This window comes from Poeciliopsis prolifica, unplaced genomic scaffold (genome assembly GCF_027474105.1).
Source record: "Poeciliopsis prolifica strain line A6 unplaced genomic scaffold, Auburn_PproV2 SCAFFOLD022, whole genome shotgun sequence".
Lineage (NCBI taxonomy): Eukaryota > Metazoa > Chordata > Actinopteri > Cyprinodontiformes > Poeciliidae > Poeciliopsis > Poeciliopsis prolifica.
In genome coordinates, this window is record NW_026562397.1 from 720,167 (window position 1) to 744,905 (window position 24,739).

The 24,739-nt window shown below is 37.4% G+C and overlaps 1 protein-coding gene across 3 annotated transcripts in view; it reads right to left on the reverse strand.

The window, feature by feature from the left end:
• Window positions 1–2,545: 2,545 nt before the first annotated feature.
• The window catches only part of bcas3 (BCAS3 microtubule associated cell migration factor), a 304,415-nt gene continuing 282,221 nt past the window's right edge, over window positions 2,546–24,739 (reverse strand). For all 3 annotated transcript variants that reach the window (XM_055045602.1, XM_055045603.1, XM_055045601.1), the window contains one exon: window positions 2,546–3,851. In XM_055045602.1, the coding sequence (XP_054901577.1) occupies window positions 3,703–3,851 (149 nt within the window). In that variant the 3' untranslated portion in view covers window positions 2,546–3,702. The remainder of the gene's footprint in view (window positions 3,852–24,739) is intronic.

The window sequence follows — 24,739 nt, forward strand, 5'->3', positions numbered from 1 at the left end:
ATGTAAACCATAAATTCAGAGGTCAAGCTAACATATTATGGAGATTAAAACACATGCCAGACCCCGTGACATTAAAAATGTCAGCTTCATTCAATCACAACAGCTTGAAAAAAATGATTCAGCCATCCTGAGGTATTCCTGGTTTATGTGAAGCTGCACATAAAACTGTTACAATATATTACTGTTTATATTTATTTGGACCAAGTCATGTTAAATGACTTGATTTCAAAGAACACATTGTTCAGTAACTCCCAGACAATTTCCACCTGTGACATAAAAAACCCCCAAAAACAGCTAAATGTAAAAGAAGTAAACAAAACGCTACAAGCATTTTGTTTAAAGTGTGCTTGTTAATTTATTTCTGGTATCCTTGGCAACAGGACAGCATAAGATTAGGGTGATTGCAAGGAGGCCATTCTGTTGGAGTTCATTATAAACATAGAAAATGTAAATACTAGTTAAATTTGCTACACAATTTCAAGAAGGGTGTTATTATTGTAATTTTGTATTTTTTTCATTTACTTTTATAAACAATTTTTGACATGGCTTTCTTTCTTTCCTTTTTTTGTAAATAACAATAAAAACTGTTAAATTTTTGATCATCAATTTACATAATTTTATTTTATCAGAGGTGGATAGTAACTAGTTATAGTTTACTTATGTTACTTTTTGGACAAAAAATACTTCTAGTAGCTTTCCTTCACCATACTTTGTACTGTTTCCAGAGTGGTGTTATCATGAAGTATCATCACTGAGCAAAATGTCTGGATCCTCCAACTACTGCGAGTAACTTCATAACTTTACTGAAAGAAGAACACACATTTTTTAACCAAAAACAAACCAGACACACATGAACACAATTAGGTCAAACTTCTGGGTTTTACACAAACTTCATTATTCTAATATTTAAGTTTTATCTGCTGAGCATTTTATGCCTTTTGGAGCTCAAGAAAATACAGTAAACTCTAAATACTATGACTAAAAGCACTTCATCCTGGTCTAAAACACCCCCCCCCCCACACACACACATTTTTTCTTTTCTTTCTGTTATTTGTTTGAACTGTATGAAATTTTTTGTATTTAAAATAATAGACTTGCACTATATGTATTTGTCTGACTGCCTGTTTTTTAAATAATTGTCCAAGCCAGGTAGCCTGGTAGGTTACAGAACATGTGATTTTGTGTTTTGGTCAAACGCAAAAAAATAAAATAAAAATAAAAGAAGCTTTGTGTCACATTTCCAAAAGGTACGTTTCTCCCACACCGTGTGAACAGAACACCATGGCAACTGTAAAACACTGTGTCTGCAGTTATTCTTCTTTAAATGGAGCCAGAATTATTTTCAAAGCAGATTAAATTCAGAACAATTCAAAATGGAAGTCAGTTTTGAGCCCAAACCTTTTTGTTTCTACTAGAAAGCTGACGATGAGGAGGAGTTTTATTTTTCATCATCATGAATCCAATGTCACAAACAAACATGAAGTTGGTTATTTAAAACATTTCTTCAAGGCTATGGAAAACTGAAATTAGATTTTCCACCTTTTTCCCCTCTTTTCCATATCTTCCCTTCTACAAACAAGAGTCTTGCTTCATTAAATTGGAGAAATGTCACTAAATGTGGAAAAGGTTTGAAAATGATTTGTCAAAAATCTTAACCATTTAAATCTTTTAATTTTAGCAAGGTGTGGAGGTTTTGTAGCGGCTCTTGCTGTTGTCAGTCCTGTTCTGACTGATGCTGTGTGTGGTTGGTCTCCAGTGGGCTAACTGGACCTGGTTCTGTTCAGTCAGGGCTTTCATATAATGCTCAATCACTAGAATTTAAAAGTTGCGCTAAAACACAGACACTTTGGTAATCTTGGAAAATATACAGTGCTTTCAAGGTACAATCACTTAAAAATAATTGAATGAAGGACAAATATCTAATGGATGCAGTATATACAGTATGTATATTGGGAAATATGGCTTTAATGTAAACAGTGGAATTCTATGTATTGATTCTGCTACCAGTTGTGTGAATGTCTCCCATTAAACTAACTTCAGACTAAAGTTGTGTTTTCTCCTTGCTGATCGTGGGAGTCTGAACTGCAGCAGGAAAACAACCTCACAGCATCTCCTCTCTATAAAAACTGGATTGGAAATGACCATTTTCAGATGAACACAAGTTCAGTTTTGATTGAAATGTCATAAAATATCTTTCAGATCCTCCATCCTTCCACTGAGCTTGAACTCAAGGTGGCTCTTTAATTTCAGCAGTCTGTTAGCTTTCACCTACATCTGCCTCCAACTTTGAGTTCAGTGTTATATTCTGCTAAAGTTTGAACAAAAGACTTCTGGGATCTGAAACTGAGCTGATTAAAATAAATAAACAGAGCCTCTATTTTTGGTTCTTCCAGAACAAAGAGCCAGAACTGGCAGTAAAAAGACCCTTTAACAACACTTTATGGCCTGTTAAAAATATGGTACTAATTACCTGTTGCACTGTGTGCTGATGGTCACTGCTGTGGTTAAAATGGAAACAACACATTTGGCGCAATCCACATGAAAATAGAAAAAAAGTCCTCTACTTTTATTAAGCTTTTAATGAATGAATGCTGGGAAGCAAAGTTAGATTATTATCAACAACAAACATTTGCTCTCCAGTTTTTAGTCCACCTGATGACTGTCATGCACAATTTGCAAATAATCCAATTTCTTTACATAGATTAAAAAAAATTACAGGTAACAAATAAATCATCTTTATCTATGCTAAAGGAAAAGCTATCAAGAGGAAAACACTTTTCTCCAAACATCTACAAATTTTTCAAGTTTTTGGTCAAAACATGTAAAACAAACTACAGAAGACTGAGGTCAGCATGCAAAACCAGAATGTTCTACATGGAACGGCTGAGTGCAGCGGAGGGAATCCATCTAGATAAATTCAGAAACATATTTCAATTATACTGTAAACATCTAAATTACTTCTGCAATGTAGTAATAGTGTCATCTCATTACTGCATCTTTTGTCAAATGTAATTACATGAAAATCAAAGGCAAGAAGGGAGTAAATTCAATCAAAAACATTTAGCGAGGGGCCATGAAAGCAGCCACACATTTGAACACGCACGCACGCACGCACGCACGCACGCACGCACGCACGCACGCACGCACGCACGCAGATTGTGAGAGAGAGGGGGGAGCTATACATCACTGCCCGGAGTACATTCTTTTTCTCCTTTCTTTCTTACAGCCCAGACACACAATAGGCGCTCCATAAAAAATCAGCAACACACAGGGAGGACACTCAGTGGACTTAATGACAAGGCCACAGGCAACAGGCATCAAGCAACAGGCAACAGGCAGGCTCACACTATATGGGGCTGAGTTTGAAAAAAAAAAGTTAAAAATGTTTCCTGACTCTTCCCAGGTGGATCAATGAATACGGGAAAAAATATTGGCTCTCAAAACACGTCTCCACTTGGACATTAGCTAACGTGGGGGAAACAATAAAAGGTTTGTTATTTTTTTGGACACCATGGCATTAGAACTAGCTAATTAAAAGAAAGAACAAAAATCAGCTAAAGCTTCACCGAACAGCAGAATGTGAGTTTAGAGTCTTGATCAGGTATCCTGCTGGGCTCCCTCTCATGTCCCACCAGCTGTGGGACAGCAGACAACAACAAGCCCACATCCGATTCACTTGTGTTGAGCAAGTGGGCCAAAGCTTCAGGGGAAGTTGGTGGGGAAGAGGCTGAGTGGCTGGCTCTCGTTGGTGGGCAGAGGTGAGCGGTATCCTTCGAAGTTGCGTGGGATGCTCCCGCTGGTGGAGCCTGAGCTGTTGCTGAGGGTCTCGATGCTGCCCTCCCTCTGCAGCTCTGCAGGAGACACAAACACAAACCTGCTGTCAGCAGCACGGATTAAAGCTGTAGTATGTAACCTTTATAAAAAACAATTTTCTTATCTGTTGAAATAGACAGTATGAGACTGAAAATCTGTGAATACAAAATTAAGTATGTGAGTTTGATTGACAGCGTTAAGACCCTCCTCCTGGCTCTGGTTGCTTGTTTTTGCTCAGGAATGGTGCATTTCAGACAGCATCAGTAGCATGGAAGAGGTGGAGGAGATCGACCTTTCACAGATTATCTGTCAGCATGTTGTGATATACTGCCATTTTATAAAAGTTAGAAATCAGATGCTGATGTTAGCCTTGGTAGCATTGGTAATGGTATTTCTCACTCAGAAATATCTCATGTATTTCTGAGTGAGATAACACTCAGAAATGCCGAGTTATATCACTCAGACTGACTTTCTCAGAAAAGCGTAATCAAATCATTACCATATTTTACTGAGGAAAAGAAAATGTTTATCAAAACAATGATGGAGGTGAGCCTTAATAACTGATGAGACAGAAAATATATGAGGCCCATCGGGCCAGCTTGATCTGAAACCTGGAGGATACGCTTGATTTTTTAAAATATGTTTGGACTCTTAAAATTTACTGTCAAAATTAATATTTTCAATTGCTTCCTTGATAAACATTCTCCAACAACAACTAAGAAAATTATTTCATTAATGGCAATTTTTAAACAAATGATTAATTTATTATTTATTAATAATGTTATGTCAGTCAGTTTTAAAATCAGTATTAGTTTAGAAAATCAGACTATTAGTTTGAAACTATATTATAGTAGTTATTAAAATTGGTGAATTCAGAAAAATACTTGAATAATTTCTTTAATTCAATCAATCAATCAATCAATCAATCAATCAATCAATCAAACAAACAAACAAACAAACAAACTGTGGTTGAGGTCAGCTAAACTCATAATTTGTTTATATCTGGGTTCCATAAACTCATGACAGTTTTATGGAGTTTTTCTTTTTGCTTCAGCTCCTTCTTGCCTGTTAGGAGATGAGTTGACAGAGTAAAAATCTGTCAGTTTTTCATATGTTGTGTAAGAGATGCAAAAAGCTACATATGAATAACAAAGAAAATAAGCTCATTGGACAGAGAGACAGCAGAGAGAAATGATTACTGCAACAAGTCTCCAGATATTCATCTTAAAGATGGTGTAGATTTTCTCTCCGTAGCGTACATTGTTATCATCAACACCACTGTGGATCGTCCAAGCAGCTCTGGTCAAGATCTGATCATGAGGAATTAGTTACAGTTATTACAAGCTGTCAGCCATATCGGTCTATGTGTGGACGAAATGCCGTGCGGCTAATGGAGGCGCAGTTTTTAGACTGTGATGCATGCAGTGTATCATGACGTCCAGCTGTGTTTAATCTCTTTCTGCTGCCGGCCGCTCGGCTCACACTGGCTGCTGCAACGCAGTCACACACACCAACTAACATCCGAGACTCAGCGGAACCGTCATCTATAAATCAGGAGGATGATCTGATCACCAACGGCCATGGGATCAGAACATGTGGGTTTTGTCCAGGGCACTTTGTCAAATTAACAGAACAAAACCACAGAAGGCATCAGGATCTTCAGGCTCACATCAAGACCACTGACAAAAATGAACTTGGATAAAATGTCTGAGCAGGAAAGTGGAAATTTTTACCTTAGGCTGATATGGTAGCAATAAATGCAGAGCATTCGTGTTGCTTTAGCACTCACATGACCCAACATATATATGACACCTCCTGGAGTGACACTTATTGGTAAAGAACAGGTTTTAAGCATGTGGTGTTTGTTTTGTTTTATGTCTAGAGGCCAGATCTCCAGAGAGCCCCCAGCATCAAGAACCCCTCACACCCCGACCACCACCTCTTCAAACTCCTGCCCTCAGGGACGGTCAGGAACAAACAGCCTGAAAAACGTTTTATCCAAACTGTCGTTACCCTGAACATGGCTAATTCATCTAAAACCTGATCATATTTATTCATTCTTTCTTAACATCTCAGCTATTCTATTTTTTCACTATATTTTTAGATTTATTGAGATATACTTATTAATTATTGTTTTATTAAATTTGACTTGCCTTCGAGAATTATGTTTTCTTTCGTGCACAATGACAATAAAAGGAATTCTGATTATGAAAAATTGTGACAGAAGAACCAAACCATCAATGTCTAAGATGAACACTGTGATGTTAACAATTCATTAAAAATAAGATAACAGATATCGCTTGTTGATGCTGCAACACAAAATCACTAAGATTCTCTCTACTGTCCACTCACCAAGAAATAAAAAAAGAGTACTAAATGCCTGAAAGTCTTTATTTTTTTAAAATAATCATTTCTTAATTTAGAAAGACAGATTTCCATCACATTTGTTAATTACAAGTTTACCCATTCAAGGTCGTACATGAGCACAGAGTCCAAATGATTTTGTCCATGCTGCCTTTCTGATATTTTCTTTTCTAGACTATCACTAATTTTAGTTGTGAATGATAACAAAAATGAACAGAATTGAACAAAAAATGGGGATTGCAATAAAAACAACAAGAACATAAGGACACATAATTCACAAGAACAATAAAATTAAATCAGATCTAATTGGTTTTACATACTCAGTCCATTTGGTCCAGAGCTTATAAAATTTTCCTTTTTCAACACGGAGGGAAAAAGAAATATTATCCATAGCATAAATCCGGTAAACAATGTCAATACATTCATCGATTGAATCCATTCATGGATCTGAATGGTTTTAGCCATTTCCTTGTGATAGCTTTCTTACTGGCTGCCAGTAGAATAGCCAGCAGTTTCTTTTTGTCTTTATTGGTCCATGTGTCCAACTGTAGGTTGCCCAAATACACCGTTTCACATTTGAATGGAATGTTTACATTGAATATTTTTTCAATATGTTTTGGAACTCTTCCCAATATGGTTTTATTACCTGGCAGTCTCAAAAAACATGGAAGTGGTTGGGTCCCTTAGACCCACAAAGTGTCCAGCAGGCGTCCCGTTTCTTGGATATCGTCTCTGAATGGGTGTAACAAAAAATCGTGCAATGTTTTTCCAGCAAAACTCCTGCCATATGTTTGATCCGGTCAAGACCCACTGCAGTTGGCATATTTCCTTCCAGCCTTCTTGTGAGATTCTTACCTTCATTTATTTCCCCCCATTTCCTCTTTATTGTATTCTCGTCTTTAGATAGCTGTATGGCATTATATAATTTAGAGATAATTCTGCGGTCTGATCTGGGCTTAATTAGTGATAGAAATACTGAAAGTCTTTTTAAAGTTACTTTAATAACATCAAACCACAGTATGGATTTAATATTTCCTGCTTATGCTGGGAGCTAATGTGGACACTGTATCTGCCAGGTCGTGTACACAGGAAGTGGGAGTTTCTCACTTGGGCTCAGAAACCCTCTTTTCAACCGCAGTATTATTATCCCAGCTCAGGCACCATGTGCCATGCTGTGGTGTTATCCCTGCCTGCTGCCAGCTCTCCCACCCCCACTGCTCTAATTCCCCCAATACTACACAGGGCAGTTACGTTGAAGTAATCCCAGGCGGAGGGGAACCCTGTCCGTTCAACAGCTTTGTTTCACTTGATATTAAGCCTTAACAGGCAAATGCAAACTAATGGTTGAAAAAGCTAATAGCAGAGTTTTGCTAATATTCCGTTTGCAGAGCAATATGATTTCTTCTTATAAACCACAATTGACAAATACTGTATGTAACTCCATTCAAAGTCGAGTAATATAAATTATCTATAAAGGTAAAAATCTAATTTTCAGAGTTGCAGAGTACCAAAACAAACAGATTGCTGTGATTACTTATCATACATAACCAAAACAAATAAGACTAAGTTCATTCTTGAAATTTAGAAAGGAATGGACCAGTCAAGAGCTGCTAATCAATGAAGTTGATTGATGAATTATCTATAAAAGAAGGAACGTTGGCAGTTTGCTGCTCTGGAACGTAACTGTGTTGTTAGCATAGAAATACATCAGAAGGAACTTTAGAGACACAACAGCTGCAATCAGTGGCTATCAATCCGGTCATTCTCTAGAAAGAAAGTTTAAGAAGTTCAAAGTATTTGAGACAGGAGTGAATATTCCAGCAAACTGACATTAGATAGCGCAGCACTCATAGAAACTGCCAGGAGACACCTTCCTGCCTCAAAAAACAATCATGCAGTACAACATAGGTTTGCAAAATTTTTATTGTTCTGATATGTGAAGTCCTAGAATAGAAAGAGGGTATAATTTCTTTTTCCCATAACTGTAACTGTAGGAATATAGGTCATCTGTAATATTAGCTTTTTTTTCCAGTGATGGCAACAACTAAGCAGAAATAAGTGTTGAGAGTGAGCCTCACCTCTGCAGCTTTGTGCCGCCTCTCTCCTGAGGGTCCTTGAGAAAGACTGAGACTTGGATTGGTCCTTTGTTTTTTTTTGTGTTTTACAAACTGAATTGATTTTAATTTCTACATAGAATAAATAAAAAGCCCAGTTAGCTGCGCACAACCAAACCAGGTTTTCTTCTTCCACCACTAACCATGACTGCCACCACTTGCCCTCCCAGCTTGCCTTTTTGCCAACCCCAGCTGGAGCCGCTTTGGTGTTCAATGTGTCATTGTTATTGTAGGTGCTGTAAGCTGCTGAACGCCCCAGCAAAGCCCCAAAGGCCCTTTCTAGTGCTGCCTAATCCACTTCATTGTGTGACGCCTACCAGCTATTCAACAAGTCTTAACCTCTCACGCCCCCAACACAATCCCAGAGTGCTCCCATGTTGGGGATATTTTCCTCTGGGACTCATGTTGCAAGGTAAAGCAATAAGGTTATTTACTACGTGGTTTTGTGTGATGTGATGCGTAGATAATGCTGATCTGGAGAGAGACCAGGGTGGGCCTGGAAACTACTGTCAGGTTCAGCTGATATGGGATTGAAAAGAGATTGCATGGTTTTGAGCTGACAAATATTTTGTGCTTCTGTTTGAGAGGCTTATTCTGAAAAATGCCAAAACGCAGCGCACTTAAAACATAATGGAAAAATCTAAGATGCGGTTTTCTAATATAAACGACGGTACATTTCATTTCCTTTAAGACACAGAAACAGGAAGACTCGTTGTATCCCCGCAAGTCCTAGTCTTATAGTCAAGTCCTTGGACTCTGTCTATCTGTTCCATTATGTGCTGCAGCTGCCTGACACACTGAAGAAGAAAATACAAGTAAATACAAGATGCAGAGCTTGATATGAGGCAGGTCATTCAAGTCAGGCTATGATATAGAAACAGTAAAAGTTCTCTGCTTTGTTGAGTTAGATAAACATTTTTGTATTTTTTGGGGAAATTTTTTTACAGAATTTGAGAGGTATAAAAATACAGCAGCAAGTTGATTCCACATCAGTCAATAAGAACAGAGGGGACGATCCGAAATACTTCGGCTGTGAACAGGCCTTAATCCTCTTACTCTCTCACACAAACACACAGGCGCCAGTATACACACTTTCATTTTCATACAAACACACAAGCTAAATCATCCCTCGAATGCAAACTTAAACAAACTGTGCAGCTGTGGGTAAGAAAAGTCTGATTTCTGAGGGGACCAGAATTCTCAGTTCTGTCCAGTGTTCCAATATGGTCAAAGTACAATTGTTCATTTTAACACTATGCATATTGTATCAATGCAGAGATGGACATGATGATGTTATCAGAGCTTTATAATATACACTGACAGGGTAAGATACAGTTTAACCCCAACACTGAGACTATCATCATTTGTGAGCTCAATGCTTCCTGAAGGGAAAGTCAGAAATTCCCAGTGGGGTTGGATGTGTGGTGCGGGGGTGTGAGGCTGATCCAGAGATGAGAATAATTTCACCATAAATGTTGCAATAACTTAAAAAGAGCAGATATAAAATGTTAAAAATATTATAATTGTTATTAAACTACTCTGCTTGTCTTTAATTTACACAAGTCTCTGCCACTCTTACTCTGTGAGACAAAAACTGAAAAGGTAAATATTTTATGAAGATTAAGACTGCATAGCATTAAGAAACCTTGAGCATATTTATGTATAGCCAGATGGAAAGAGTTCACTATTCTGACCATAAACCATGAACAAGTCTTTAGGGTAAGATTAGACTGAACTAATGAATCTTCTGTCCCACACACTGACCTCTTACGGTTCTTCAAGAAAGATGACTATGAAGCATTTATCACCCTAACAGAAAACTTTATTCATACTGATAATCATCTGAGAGTTGAAGGATACTAACAGAACCAAAACTTTTATTGGTAAGACTTTATTTGACGGGTTATGAATAAGACTGTCATGACACCGTCATAAACACGTCTTAACACCTGTCAAGAACATGAGTAAGTCTTCAAGTTTATAAAACAATGGTGTTGTGTTGAAGTGCAACAAAGTTCTCACTCTAAACTAGGCAATGCAGCATCATTCTATCCTTCCTATGTCTAATAGGAACTGGGCTGGGGTGGTAACCCATGGTGATAGTATTCTACTTATCCCAGCTGATTGTTTTTGTGTTATGACTTTAATCCCATTGTTGGCTCCAGTTTCCTCTGATTAGTGTTCTCTCCTCCAAGTCCAACACCCCAGTGAAGCTCATACACATAACTGCTAATCTAAAAAGATTCAGAAGCAAACATCTGGCGGGCTATATATTGTTTTTTCTGTACTTAAAAACTCCAGATGATTAGGACATATTTATTTATATATATTATTACATACATATATATTTTGAATCAACTTACTGCATTTTACCTGGAAATAATTGAAACATAATTTGGTGCATCTTACATTTGGTAACTTAAAAAACAACTACTGATAGTATAAAATGTTTCACATGCTTTGAACACTGAGATGTGCTAATACATGTAGTTATATGAAAGAGTTTCAAAAGGCTGGACTGAGGTGTGATGAAGAAGATGGTGCATGACATTTAGAGAGAGAGACCGTGGAAGTGTGTGTGGAGATTCAATTCACTCACTAAAGAAGAGTGAATTGAATCTCCACTAACACTTTAGTGGTATTAGTGAGCAGGACAAAGGTGAACATATCATTTTATAACTTTTCCTGCTAGAATACTGGATGTTTTTTAAAAAAGTGTTTTTTTTTTCTCCAAAGTTTGTGGCTGTGGCTTAGATTGGAAGGGCTCAGCAGTCTGAAAATGATGGAACCTTACATCAAATATTGACATAATACTAACCTCAGTAAAAAGTACAAACAAATTCATATACATGACAAATGATAGAAGGATGACTAGAATTTGTGATTTCCATACAATTATTCATTCTTGAGTAATGTATCAAGGTTCCTGAGAGATATGCATCACCAGCAGTCAATGCACCAGACAGGGGACACCATGGGACACACCAGTCCATCAAAGGACAATACAGAGACAAAATACTTTACACATCTTCTCATACAAATTTCAGAGGTCAACAATGAGCTTGAATATTTTAGGACTGAGGATGTGAACACAAAAAACCAACATGTGGACTTTGATAACAGCTACCTTTTTCAATATTTCAGTCATAGTCCTTTCATTTTGCCTTTTCATTTTATATTGAATAGTTTCTGTACGTCAGTTTCAATGTTAAAATAAATTAGAAAACATTTTCTAATTTACACAGTTTCTTATTAAAGGGTCAGAGTTTACATCATATGAAACTGTCGCTGTTTTTACAACACGGCCAGCTGATATTTGACTATTTTGCAGCTGTTTTAATTTCAAATTGTTGCAAAGTTTAAGAATTCTGAAGAACTATGCAACCTGACAGTAGTTCCAGGAAATTAAATGAGACATCCTCCTCTCAATCAAAATGCATTGTCTCCTAAGATATCCTGTCGCGATCCCAGGTACTGTATTTGATCTTTCATTCATGGCCTGATCTCACAATCAGATGCTGCTTTTTGCTGCAGTTCTTTATCAGAGAGTTTTTGAGCTTGTGAGACTGCATGGTGGCCAGATAAACAGGCCAGTGCCTCAGGGTGTGTCAGGGGCTGCATCCTGCAGAGGATCTGGCCTTCGTCGACCAGAAGAGAGCAGCTATGAAATCAAACGCTCAGAAGTCTGCAACCTTTACAACCTAATGAAACATTTTTGCTCTCAGACCAGAAAAATAAAACTTGCTTAGAACTGCTATTGTCACATAACTCTTTATCATAAGACAAATTGTAATCTTTTGGTATCATCCTTTAAGAACAACTATTTCTATATTTAGAATTTAAAGTTAAAACTAAAATGTTTGAACGAAAAGGATGTGGGATAAAAAATTATGTCAAAAAGCCATGTAAGATTCTAATATAATGCCAGACAAAAATCTGATCTGAAAGCATTATTGTTACTTTTAGTGTCATTATTGGTGGAAATCCAATGTCCTTGGTGTGGCCTTTATCCCCAACCTTAACTCTACAGGTCCTGTCTCCTAGTAGCAATGATGATGCCAAATGGAGCTCAAAATCTTGCTGTTTTTTTAAAATATATATATATAATTTATTTAACCATTTAAATTATTAAAATTAACAAACTGATCATGAAAATATTTGGGTACAAAAATGACACTACTCATGTCTACATATGATAAAAGCCAACAACACAATCACCATAAGATTTTAGCTTTTGAACAGCTAATTTTAATAGAAACTATTCAATATAAAATGAAAAAGCAAAATGAAAGGACTATGACTGAAATATTGAAAAAAGTAGCTGTTATGAAAGTCCACATGTTGGTTTTTTCTGTGTTCACATCCTCAGTCCTAAAATATTCACGCTCATTTTAAATCTCATCTGCCATTGTTTAGAAGAACAGAAATTCCCTGTTCAGCCTACAACGAATCTCGGGATGCTGAGAAAGACACACCAGACGCATCCTTTGAATCCAGGAGGAGACGGCTGCATCTGGAGATGCCTTCAAATCGGAAAGACTTCATTGAAATGCTGTGAGACATAGTTGGCCCTCAAATGATTCAGCTCCTGAATTTAGACACACCCTAAGAAAAATGGCCCTGTGTGTCGCATCATATTTGCACCACAGAGAGATTTTACAACCTGAATGTGTTTTTTTAATAAAGACTGGATTTTTCTAAAGCTTCAACATGAAATTTGGCAATCAATTGAAAAAAATATCTTAAAGCACGAACAGGGAAACCAAATTTTTCACATGCCAGAAAATCTTTGACTCTCTGCTACACCCTCTTCATCCCCCTCTAAGCATTGCCAAAGACTTTTAGCTGAAAAGGCATTTCTTTGTAAATATTTGAAGCATATACACTTTGCAAAACTTCACTTTTGCAACCAAAACAGTGCAGTCAGTTGCAACATACAGACTGAGTCATCTAGCTGCCTAGCTAGCCCACTTTAATATGATCAAATATTCACAAAATATGACATTTTCAAAATAAATAATCTTTCATATACAAAGCTCACTAAACCAGCCATACAAATAAAGCCTTTCTCAAGTATTATCTATATTATGGATGTTCTAAACATATCAAGGTTATTATGTGAGCTCTTGCTCTGCACAATCCTTAGAAAGCTGTCCAGTTGGACGACTGAGTCCACATCAGAGGAAAAGCTCATTAATATCTACCGGAGATCTTCCTGATGGACTGTGAAAAGCCAGGCAAAGCCAGGCTTAACACACCCTTCTGTGTAAGGGACACATAAGACCCCCAGACCTCCAACACACATACTGTAAACCGTAAATCAGCAAATATGAGAGCTACTGGAAAACCTATAGGATATTGAAAGGCATCATCACAAGATACTTAAAAAATTGAAATGGAGGGGAATTGTTATTTTTCCATACAATTGCACAGTATACAAACCTCTTAACTTCTTTTTGCTTTGTTTCTTATCACAGTCTATAACTCTTCTTTGTGTTGGTGTCATATTACTGATTTGAGTTTCAAAAGACTTTGGCTTCCTCACTTTTGTCGTGAGGAAAGTCTTCACCTTCCGCCATCCCTGGTGCAGGATGCTGCTAGACTTATTGCTGGAAATGTTATCAAATTTGCTGGTACAGAACTGCCAGGCTACATTCTCCTAATTTCTTCATCTTAAAATTCAGTACCATATGTATCAGTACACTAACCTTGTTGTTGGTTCAAGCTACTGTGGGTGGAGTTGCTGCCATTTTCAGTTTTACCGTTTTCAAAATTAGGAGTGGACATCAGGAATCAAAGTGCATGAAAACGCAGAGCTATGGTGTCCCTAGCTTCACCATTAGACAATCTCGTCTAATTGTGAAGTGGCGGAATCCAAAAATACTGCCACTTTCCAAACAGCGGTTATGTGTAAGGCTTAAAGGGTTAAAGGCACCGCTAAGGGTGCTATGCTAACACCTAAATGATATTCCACCAGTCTCCATGTCATAAGACCAATCACAGCACTTTAAACTTTGACAAGCAAGACAGCAGCACTGTTGAGCAGCATATGGACAAGTTTCCCACTGAGAGTGCATGATGGACGGCCTACTGCTTGAACTTCACAGGCCAGCTGCTAATGCCATGAATCAAGATAGTCAACAGGTTCTGTGATTAAGGAACAAGTGAAATAAGTGATTGATGGGAGCACTTCAGGCCCCTGAGCAGAGACTTTCTCCTCATCTTCTCAGACCATTTATTCCAAGCCTTACCAGTTCCATACACTCAGCTGACCACAGCTTTCCCAGCAGCTACTCATTAAAGTGTGTTATAAAGGGTAAAAACAACAGGCAGGGACACTCCTGACACTCTATGTGGGCCGCTTTGAATTAGGCCTCTAATGAAAAACTAGTGGTGACTGAATCTTTGACTGGATACTTGCTGGGAGTAGACTGGCAGCCGCCTCTCCGCTGGACATGTTTGGAGCTCCTTTTATTAGCCAACTGCTGCTCTAAGGCAAGAGAGCAACAGTAACATGCTGTTGCTCTCTCCATCAACTGGTTGTGTAAACAAAGAATATCGGAGAAAAACATGTAGCATGTAATACATGTAATTAACTAGATTACACAAACATACTAAAGTTAATAAAGGCATAAGTGCAGATAAGAACATCTGGTGAGAACTAATGGTAATAATATAAATGCCTGTGGCAAACACTGAGTTCTTATAACCTACAATCTTACTATGCTGATTGTCTGTTTTTCTGCTCAGTAAATGAGTTTTGTTACTAAAGGTAGTGGTTCTCTGAAAAGTCATTACTGACACCTCTGGGTGCAGCAACCATCACGAGAAGTCCTACAGGGTGAGAAGCATAAGGAGACAAATTTCCACTTGGGCTGTAAAGGTCAACCAACTCCATAAAAATCAAAAACATGTGCAGACCTTTAAATTAAAATGATGAACAGTCTACACTTTTTAAGCACCTTTTTGACCTCACCTTGGTTCTTAAGTGGCTTTGCAATGTGTTTCTTATTCACCCGTTAACCCACATACACACAGTACTTTTTCCTAGTTTTGCATCCATGTTGAATTTGTAAATATATCCCAGCAGCTGTTAAGCATCATAAGCATCACTGATGCCAACAAAATCAATACATGTTAACATACGTGTTGGCATTTGGACAATCATCTACTGTTCCTACTCATTTTTAAATAGCAATTCTGCTGTGATTACACATGTGCACCAATGTGCTGTATTGCAAATAGTCTGTATCATTTTTATTTTAATGTTAAATACATATGCACATGATGTACATTTTTGAACAGTGATCCAACTCAGCTGCACATGCCTTGGATAGTGAGTCTGATATTACTATTTCGAATGTTGATGTTATTGTTTTGTATAGTATATTATTGTTATTAGAAATCTTGATTTTATGTATTGTTTTTAACACTAAGTGTTTGTTTGTGTGAACCTTACTATTTGTTGATGTAATACTTGAATTTCCCCTGTGGGGAACAATAAAGGCTGTTTCTATTCTATAATTCTCTGAACTTTTGACTGTACTTCTGCCTTCATGATGATTTGAAATGCTCTGTAAAAAATTGCTTTAGTTGCATTTCTTTTTTGCTGCACAATCTTAGCAGCTACTTTGATAAATAGATTAAGGACATGTTATTTTTGGATCCAAACAAGTTTTCCTTTTGAAATTTGTTCTGTGATGTAAAGTTACAAAACCATATTTGGCCATACTTTACCATCTACAGTGTGAGCCATATTTTAACAATCAGTAAACTAAAGCGCTGTTTCACCACTGTTCCAATGCATGCGTAATCAGTTTTTGCTACCCACTTGTCGTCCATCTTAAGACTAAGTGAGTTTGGCAAAATTTTGTTTTCTGCCAGTTTTAGGAAACATAAAACCCATACAGCGAACACAAGCTTTTTCAAATTATGGACATCATCAGTATTCACATCCAGAGGGTTCCTCTTGTGTAAGCATTTAATGAAAAAAAAACAAAAAAAAAAAAAAAACAAAAAAAAAACTGCTTATGAAGGATTAGACTAGTGAAGCATCTCGACCCAGTCACACACACACACACACATGCATATATAGTTGGATGTCATCTGACAGGCATGTTGGGAAAAGCCTGTCAGTGGCTTTGGACAGGAGGGCTGGTCTAAGCTGAAAAAGGTTGCTGGTGTTGGTGTCCACTGAGAAAACTGATGGACAGCACAGCGTCAGGAGACTGTCGCTCCTCATCACATCACATAACAGATCCGACCCACAACAATATGCCAAGCCAAGCTGCACACTGTGTTTGGAAGAAGGACATAGAAACAAGTCTGACACAAACCCTGAAGTCCAGCCAGATTCACTTCTGTAGTTAACCTGGTTAGAAGGATGGCTGTGAAACGCATGAGACCTTGGAGAAATGCAACAAATTAGGACAATGCATTGTAACAAATAATAAGATGAGCCAACAAAACAAAACAAAAACAAAACAGATCTAGGCTAAAGAGAGGTCATATTTAACTAGCAATGATTGATTCTATAAGGAACCGCTACCGGCCCCGGCCCCTGGCACTGGCAGTATATGCAAATACCAGTCAAAAACAAACCACTGATAGTTTCCACTGAAAACTGAAAAGACTTTTATTCACTTATCACAAGCAATATTTCTGGTAAAAACCCCAAACACAAACAGATCAATAAATAATTTAGGACTGAACTATATTTATCTGTCCTGGATTCTCACTACAACGTACACACATACTCACAGGTCTCTGAGATGCCATTCAGGAGGGAAGTGTGAAACCACAGCAGCAAAAATATGAAAGCAAAGCCTTGTAGATTTACTGAGCTGGTAAGAAGAACAAGGATCCATCAGGTACAACATTCTGTAGATACTTATGAGCATCAACACCTGTACTTAATAAACCAGCACACAGGGTGAGTCAATTGGAACATATTTCAGTTGGTCACTTTGAAGAAACTAAGCCCTTTGGAAGACTGCAGGTAGATAACCTGCACACTGCAAAGCAAAACATCTATTACATAGTTTGCCACTGAGCTGAAATAAACAAAGTTCAACATGAAAAAGGCTTTTAATCTGAGATTTAAATATGAAGAACACAAGTGCCTTTATGTGAACTTGTGGTTCTTTTGAGGAGGTTAAATGTCACTAGAGAAAAGCAAGAGGACCTGGAACACTACGCATTCATCGAGACATCAAAAGCTTGGATAAAGGAACTACTTAAAGTTATAGTCTATGTACAAATCAATAAGTTTCTCTCTCAGTACTGCACAGAAAAGTTAATAAAGAGCTTCTTGTTATGATAAGAACTAAGGATAAGTACAGAAGTCTATAGAACCATATTTGCAGAAGAATACAAGATCAAAAAGAGCAGAATTTCAATCCAGAAAACATGCTAAGACTTTGGTCAGAAATCTTGTAAAAATATTCAATAGGATTTTTGAGGTAAAGAAATAAACCCACAGCATCATAGATCCTCCACCATACCTCACTGGGAATATTTTGTGCTATTTTTAAATAGTCATTCTGGGTTTTACAAAGAACAGTCACAAATAAGGACAAAAATCACATTTCTGGATTTTGTACAATCAATCAAATTACAGTCAGTCTGTGCCAGGTTATTCTACTCATTATTTCAATCATTTTTGCTCATTTCCTGATTACTGAGATAGACATCCTTCTATTGCTTTTGCTTGCATCTGAGTGATGTGGAGTGGAAAGGAGAGATAATGTTATCTTTGTAGTTCAGCGTCTTGGAGATGATTTCATACATCTGCTCTAATTGTTTTAATATGGTTTAAACATGGCTGAGCTTTCATGTTGGACACGTGGCGGTGGAGAACCTCAGTTCAGTCACACTCAGCGATTTTTATTAGTTCAAATAGCAGAAGGAATATCAGAGGAATATTTTATATGATAATATTTAGTAACCAGTTTTTCAGAGATTCTAGATCTGAACCAACTGATGTGCAGGTAAAGTTCACAGGTTGCCCATAAGGTCATAAAAATAACAATAATAATAAAAACACTTTCTCTGTTGGTTTTCTGAGGATGTTTTTAGTTCAACAACAGGGAAGAGGGCAAAAGTGTACACAAACTCACTACAGGTTCTAAGAACCACTATTAACACCTGAGCTATATTTAGAGAATCATTCCTCCGTACTTTGTGTTGGGGTTAAAATACCCACTTACATTATTGAACATATCTATCTCTGCCCAGACCTTTGAGCAAACAAAGAACAGAACATGATGTCTGCCACCTCACCAAACATCATGTGTGAAGTCTTACTGTCTGTCACTGTCTGTTACATCTGATTCTATAACAGGGAATATTTGTTTTATTCATCTTAAAATCACAAAACATTCAAGACAAACATCAACAATATTTAAAAAGAATGCTAAATATGAGACTAGGTTCATGTGTGTAGGGGAATGCTTTTGCCAAGCCCAGCTTAGATGCTTCTCCATCATGTATCCTTTCACTTATTTATGACTCCATGTTTTATTGATACACACACCGCTTTATGCAGGGTTATGTCAGGAAACATTGGTTTTATGTGATTCATATTTATACATGAAAGTCAAAGTGATATGATGTTAACAGGATATGTGTTCACACATTGGAGGAAGGCGGGTATGGGTAGTCACATTATATCACTGCACTTAAGATTAATGTTATTGCTTTACAAACTGGAACTTCTTAGATCATGTTTACCTTATATTTCTCAATGACTAGTAGTAATCAATCTTCTACTGTTTATCTCAGAATCATGTTAATCAAAGCTCTCATCACCATCATCGTCATCATCATCAGATTAATTACTCTCTCTTCAGTAGACCATACCAGCTACAACCATAACTTCTACAGCTCCATATCTTCCTCACCTAATATATATATATATTTTCAAATTCTCCTGTGCTCCATGTCTTCCAACCCAAACTGACAGTGTTGTCAGTGAAGGTTTCTTTTTTTTTAGCAAAACTTTGGGTCAGCTGTATATTTATGGAGCTCTCATGACCTCACAAGGATAAGTGTGTTAGATAATAGATGGGTGAATGGATGTGTATTCATGTTATCATGAAACATTGGAAAACAATGCCGTCTGTGCCTCTGTGGATGTAGTGGCGGAGACATAATTAAAGATCTGCTCTTTCTGAGAAACAGCCCCTGAAGTTGAGAGATGTCCAGTACAGATGACACACCGGACCTGTTTGCAGTCGGAGCTCACGATTCACTGAGATAAAGCTGATTGAAGTGTTAATGAGACTCTTTTCTGTTCAGAAACTTTAATTTGAGGTCTTGATAACTAATTAGGGATAATGCACACTGTTCTTGGAGTTCTGCTGCCATATATGAAGCCATATTTATCAGTGACTAAAATTCAGTGGGATCAACCAGCATGATGTAGTAAAGCAACAGCAAAGCAACAGCAGCACCAATGACAGTAGATTCTTCACTGCTGTCACAATCAGCTTTGAAGCAGGCAAGGTGAGGTGGAGCGCTCAGAGCTATTTGTCCATTTGTGATGCTCTGCACAAAGTTTGACCCAAAGCAGACACAGAAGCAGGGCTTTAAAAAGTGCTTTCCCACCACTCTCACTACCTTCCTCTTTCTCGCCCTAATTCTCTCTCTCACTTCTCCCTGGCTCACCCTTCTTTTCTGTGAACCCTGACAGCCCTGTGTATGTGTGTATCTCCCTTGAGCGAGCTGTTAAGTGCAGTCTCCAAAAAAAACCCTCCACAAAAGCCCATTTGCAGGCAGCTCAAGCTCCACGCACAGTGTACACTAACAGGCATAGACACATATATAGACAATTGCACTCACATGCTGAAGCTCTCACACATGTAGACACAAACTCTGCACACACACTTTTCACACTTCCCTCTGGGCAAACAAGGCAGAGTGGCAGAAGAGAGGCTGGGATAAATGATACAATGATATCCAGGCCTGACTTGTCAGTGAAGTTGAGAGCGAGGATGAGGAAGATGAAGAGGAGGAGGGGCAGGAAGTGGCAGCCCTGAATATAGGAATTATTCTTCATCGTCTCACAGTGTCGCCACACATTACGCTCAAACTCTGGCCTGGCAACATGAAGAGAGAGCGAGAAAAAGAGGTTCAAAGGGGAGGTGGGAGAAACGCTGAAGGGCACCTATAATGACCACACTCTGCTTTCACACTCACCATCTCTTCTCTCAGTGCCACACTCTCTGGCCTCAGTCAGACTCCCAAGTTCTTTTCTACTCTTACACTCAGCCCTGATGTCTTTTTATACCCTCTCTCCCTCCCTGTTTTTGTTCTTATGGTGTGTCATGGTAGGAATGAGTAGCTTTCAGGGAGAGAGTGCACTCCTTTTTGCTCCAGCTATGCCTCTCTTTTCTCTCATGCTCTAAAGTAAGGGGACAGCATGGCCCTCGGGGCATGTTGCAGAATGATTAACTAACAGTTCAGAGTTAGTCAACTATCCCGATATTGTGAGGGTTTGTGTGAGAGTCTGGGGCATGGTTTATTACTAGTGTACAATAAAGTTTGCCAGTGAGATTAGATTTAACATATTGCTAACAACATATATTCAGCTTACTGTTGTGACACCTTGACAAAGTCAATATCAAACAGATTGTAAGCCCATCAACAGAAATGTTAGACACCAACCCATCAGGCACAGGCAAAGCAAAATTTGACCAAGAAATCTTTAATGGCAGTTTATGACTTCATCTAGATTACAGTAAAAGTTATTAGAATACATAATCATGAGTTAATAACGGCTTGACAATAGCAGGTCAGTGTCCTTATGCAACATGTTTCCATTGAAAGAACTCCAGGTCTTGAACTGGTTTGGTTCAAATGCTTTCAAACTTCAGCGCTTTGTTTTTGATTTTGAATTAATATGAGTCACAACACTTTTTGAATCAATGGAGTATGTTGGAATTGAATTAAACTGAATTAGACTTGACAAGCTGCTGCTTTTCCTTTGTTAGAATCTTTTTAAGCTACTTTGAATAACTTACTGATCATGCTGCACTGCTTGATCACCAGGATGTAAGAGAAGGTAAGAATGTATGACTGAATCGAAAAGTTTTTTGGTAAAGTCCCTCAAGATCACATTTGTTGTGAATTAGCAGTACATAAATAAACTGAACTGAATCAAATTTAATTAAATTAGACAGCATTACTAGAGACTGATAGAAGTGTAATGAGGGATGTATTGTGGGTTTGCTTGTAGTCATGTGGTTATGTCATGGAACATAATGTAGGGTGTATGCATGGTGCAGAGGTCCAACATAGAACCACTGGTACATACCATAAGGATATCCCTACAAACTGAGAAGGCTCTGCATAGCCAAGATAAGCTTCACCAAGAAAGGCGTCTGCTATTCTGTAAAGCCTGCAGAGATCCCATGACATTGCTGCCTGTCAGCTGGATATCTTTAAAACATCAGCGTCATTTAAACACAGTCACATGACTTTCAGTAGACACAGTTTCATTTGATTTCTATTCTGTGTCTTTTTGTATTGCAATGACAAGGCCAATTGTCAATAAACATTGAAGAATCAATCAGCATGTAAAGTTCTTGTTCAAAACTACTTGAAGTAATCTGAAATTATTGTGAAGGAATTCTAACCCACTTTTCTTTACAGCTTTGCACCCATTGCCCTTTAAGTTCTTATGGATGAAGCCTAAATGTTCCCAGTCCATCCTCCTCTTATCCTTCACCACTGCACTTAGCTATTTCAACCCTCAGCACTTCACATTGATTCATCTAAGTGAAGCAGAAATATTCTTTTTAGACCTGGTTTTATAAAAAATGTCATTTATAAGTGTAAAAAGCAATACGTATCACAAGCTTAGTAGACAAATGTACTTAGACCTAACCTGACCCTCTGAGCAAAATTACACTGAAAAGACAACATGGCCATCCATCTTTATGTGACATGTGTAAATGTTGTGGAAAAGAAAAAGGTGGAAGAAATGAAGAACTCTACTGATCTGGTTGAAAAGTCGTTAGAGTTAATAAATGGGCTAAAAAACGTTGAGTTACAACAACTTTGTTTAGGTCATATGTGGACAGGAGTAAGTCATGACTGACTTAAAATAACCATAAAAAATATGTTTAAGGACATCCAGTCTTCAGAGGGCAGTAACACTAGTACCTACAGATTAATAGATTTAGCTTTGAAAGAATCAGCCAAACCAAGTTATGTTCTATTCATCCTCTCATGTGGCTCTTATTCGTCTGTTAGTGTATCATTATGTGTGTGTGTGCGCGGGTCTGTAAGTGTGTATGTGCGCAAGCTTACAAATGAAGCCAGAAAACCTTTGGAATGATTGATTGGAAAAGAAGTACCTCCAAGCCTGTGTGAGCATTCCCCACCCAAACTCCATTCCCCCACACATCTCTTCATGTTGTTACTCTTATGATGTGTATCAGTGTACTAAAACAAGAGTGAATAGCAAAGAAACCAGTCAGTCAGCAGGATAATAGAATGGTTTTTGTGTGAAATGAGTAAGAAGCCAATTCAAATACAGGATGTTTTGTGTGACCATTAAATCACACAGCTGTCTGTACAAGCGTGCGGTCTAGTTTCCATTTTCCCTTAATAGACCAATTAATGAGCTTTCTATGGAAAGATTTACATAATAGCAAGGTTTAAAAAGGCCATTCATTTATACATCCCAAAAATACTGTTTTTTTTATAGCTGCTTGCTAAGTGCGAGAAATCACAGAAATATATTTGCTTCTTTAGGCCAGCTGACACCATCAACAACCTCAACAGTTATAAGACTGATATTAGAGCTGCATTTAACAATTCTTTTAGTAATCAATTTATCAGTCAATAATTCTGACAATTCGATAATTTGGCATATTCTGTAGATTTTTTTTTATAACTTAAGCCTTTTTTATACAATATTAAAAATACTTGCAAATGTTTATTTGTATGTATACAAATAAACAATTCTTGCCTAAAAAGCAACAAAGCATTCCTTTAGTGAATGGCTGATCAAGTGTAGCCAAGAATGCGTCTGTGTCTAAAAAATTAGACCACATGTGAAAAGGTAACTTGTTTCTAATCGACCTAACATCAATACAGTGTAAGACTGACCTGCTGAGTGTTTATTGGACTAACCAAATAATAATTGGACAGCAGAAGGTGCTAAATACAATTTTTTTTTTATCTGAATTTGAACTTGGTGAAGTTAAAACTAGGCTACTGGTGGAGATATGGATTGAGATTGTTTTTTGTTGCCTTAAATGCTAAATGTTTATATTTTCTGAATTAATTACCTTTTTTAGAGTTTGTATCTCCCGGTTAACGATTAATCAATTTCTAAATTATCTGATGATTATTTCAATTCAGCTACAAAAAAAAAAATAAATAAAAATAAAAAAATTAAAAATATTTTAGGGATATTAAATATTGCAACTCAAATTAAATCAAATTTCACATTCTTCAAATAATTATTGTAGATAGTAATGCCTGTTGGCAGGAAAGATTTCTTGCATTACAACAAATCTGAAGAAGCCTCTGACTTAAGACACTCTGTTTTTCCAAGACAGTCTCAGGGTTGGCCATAATTTCCTTGATTTTATTAAAAATCCTTCTTTGCATTATCATCTTCAGAGGTTCCACAGTTATTCCCAAAACAGAACCAGAACAGAACCAGTCTTTTTATCAAGTTGTGGAAGATTTTTATGTCTCTCACTCTGACACTGCTGCCTCAACAGATGACGGCAGAAGAGATGACGCTCTCAACAACACACTTATAGAAGATCTGCAGCATCTTACTGAAAAGCTTGAAGGATCTTAGCTTCCTCAACAAGTCCAGTCTGCTCAGGAGCTTCATTGTTGTGTCTCCTATCCAGTCTGCTGTCCAGATGAACACCCAGATATTTATATTTCTCGACCACCTCCATTTCTTCTCCCATTATGGAAAAAGGGTTTTCATCAATAATAATAAACATTACTTAAAATAAAATAACTAAAAATAAATTCATCACAATTAATCTGATTAATCATTTCACCCCTAATTAATTCAATATTCTTGCAATAATAATAATAATAATAATAATAATAATAATAATAAAATCAAACAATGCTTTTGTCATGGAATTCACCACATTATTTAAAGATCCATTGAGCAAAGTAAAGAGTGAGCTTGATTTGTTTGGTGGGTGTTTGTGTGGAGTATCAGAAGTAAGTATCCTACCAGCAGCAGCTAGATGTCAGAGTGACTGATCAATGACATTTGAAACTGGAGTTTGTCTTTTCAGTATGTTGAACTGATTCAATGACATCGTCATTGACGATGACGACGTCAGAAAGACATTAAAGTGTCCTTTCCACTGCGGACGTTGATGTGGGTTGACTCCTCCACCACAATCTAGATTTTCTGGAACACGTGAGCTTAAAATTTCATTGAAATGATGACAGCA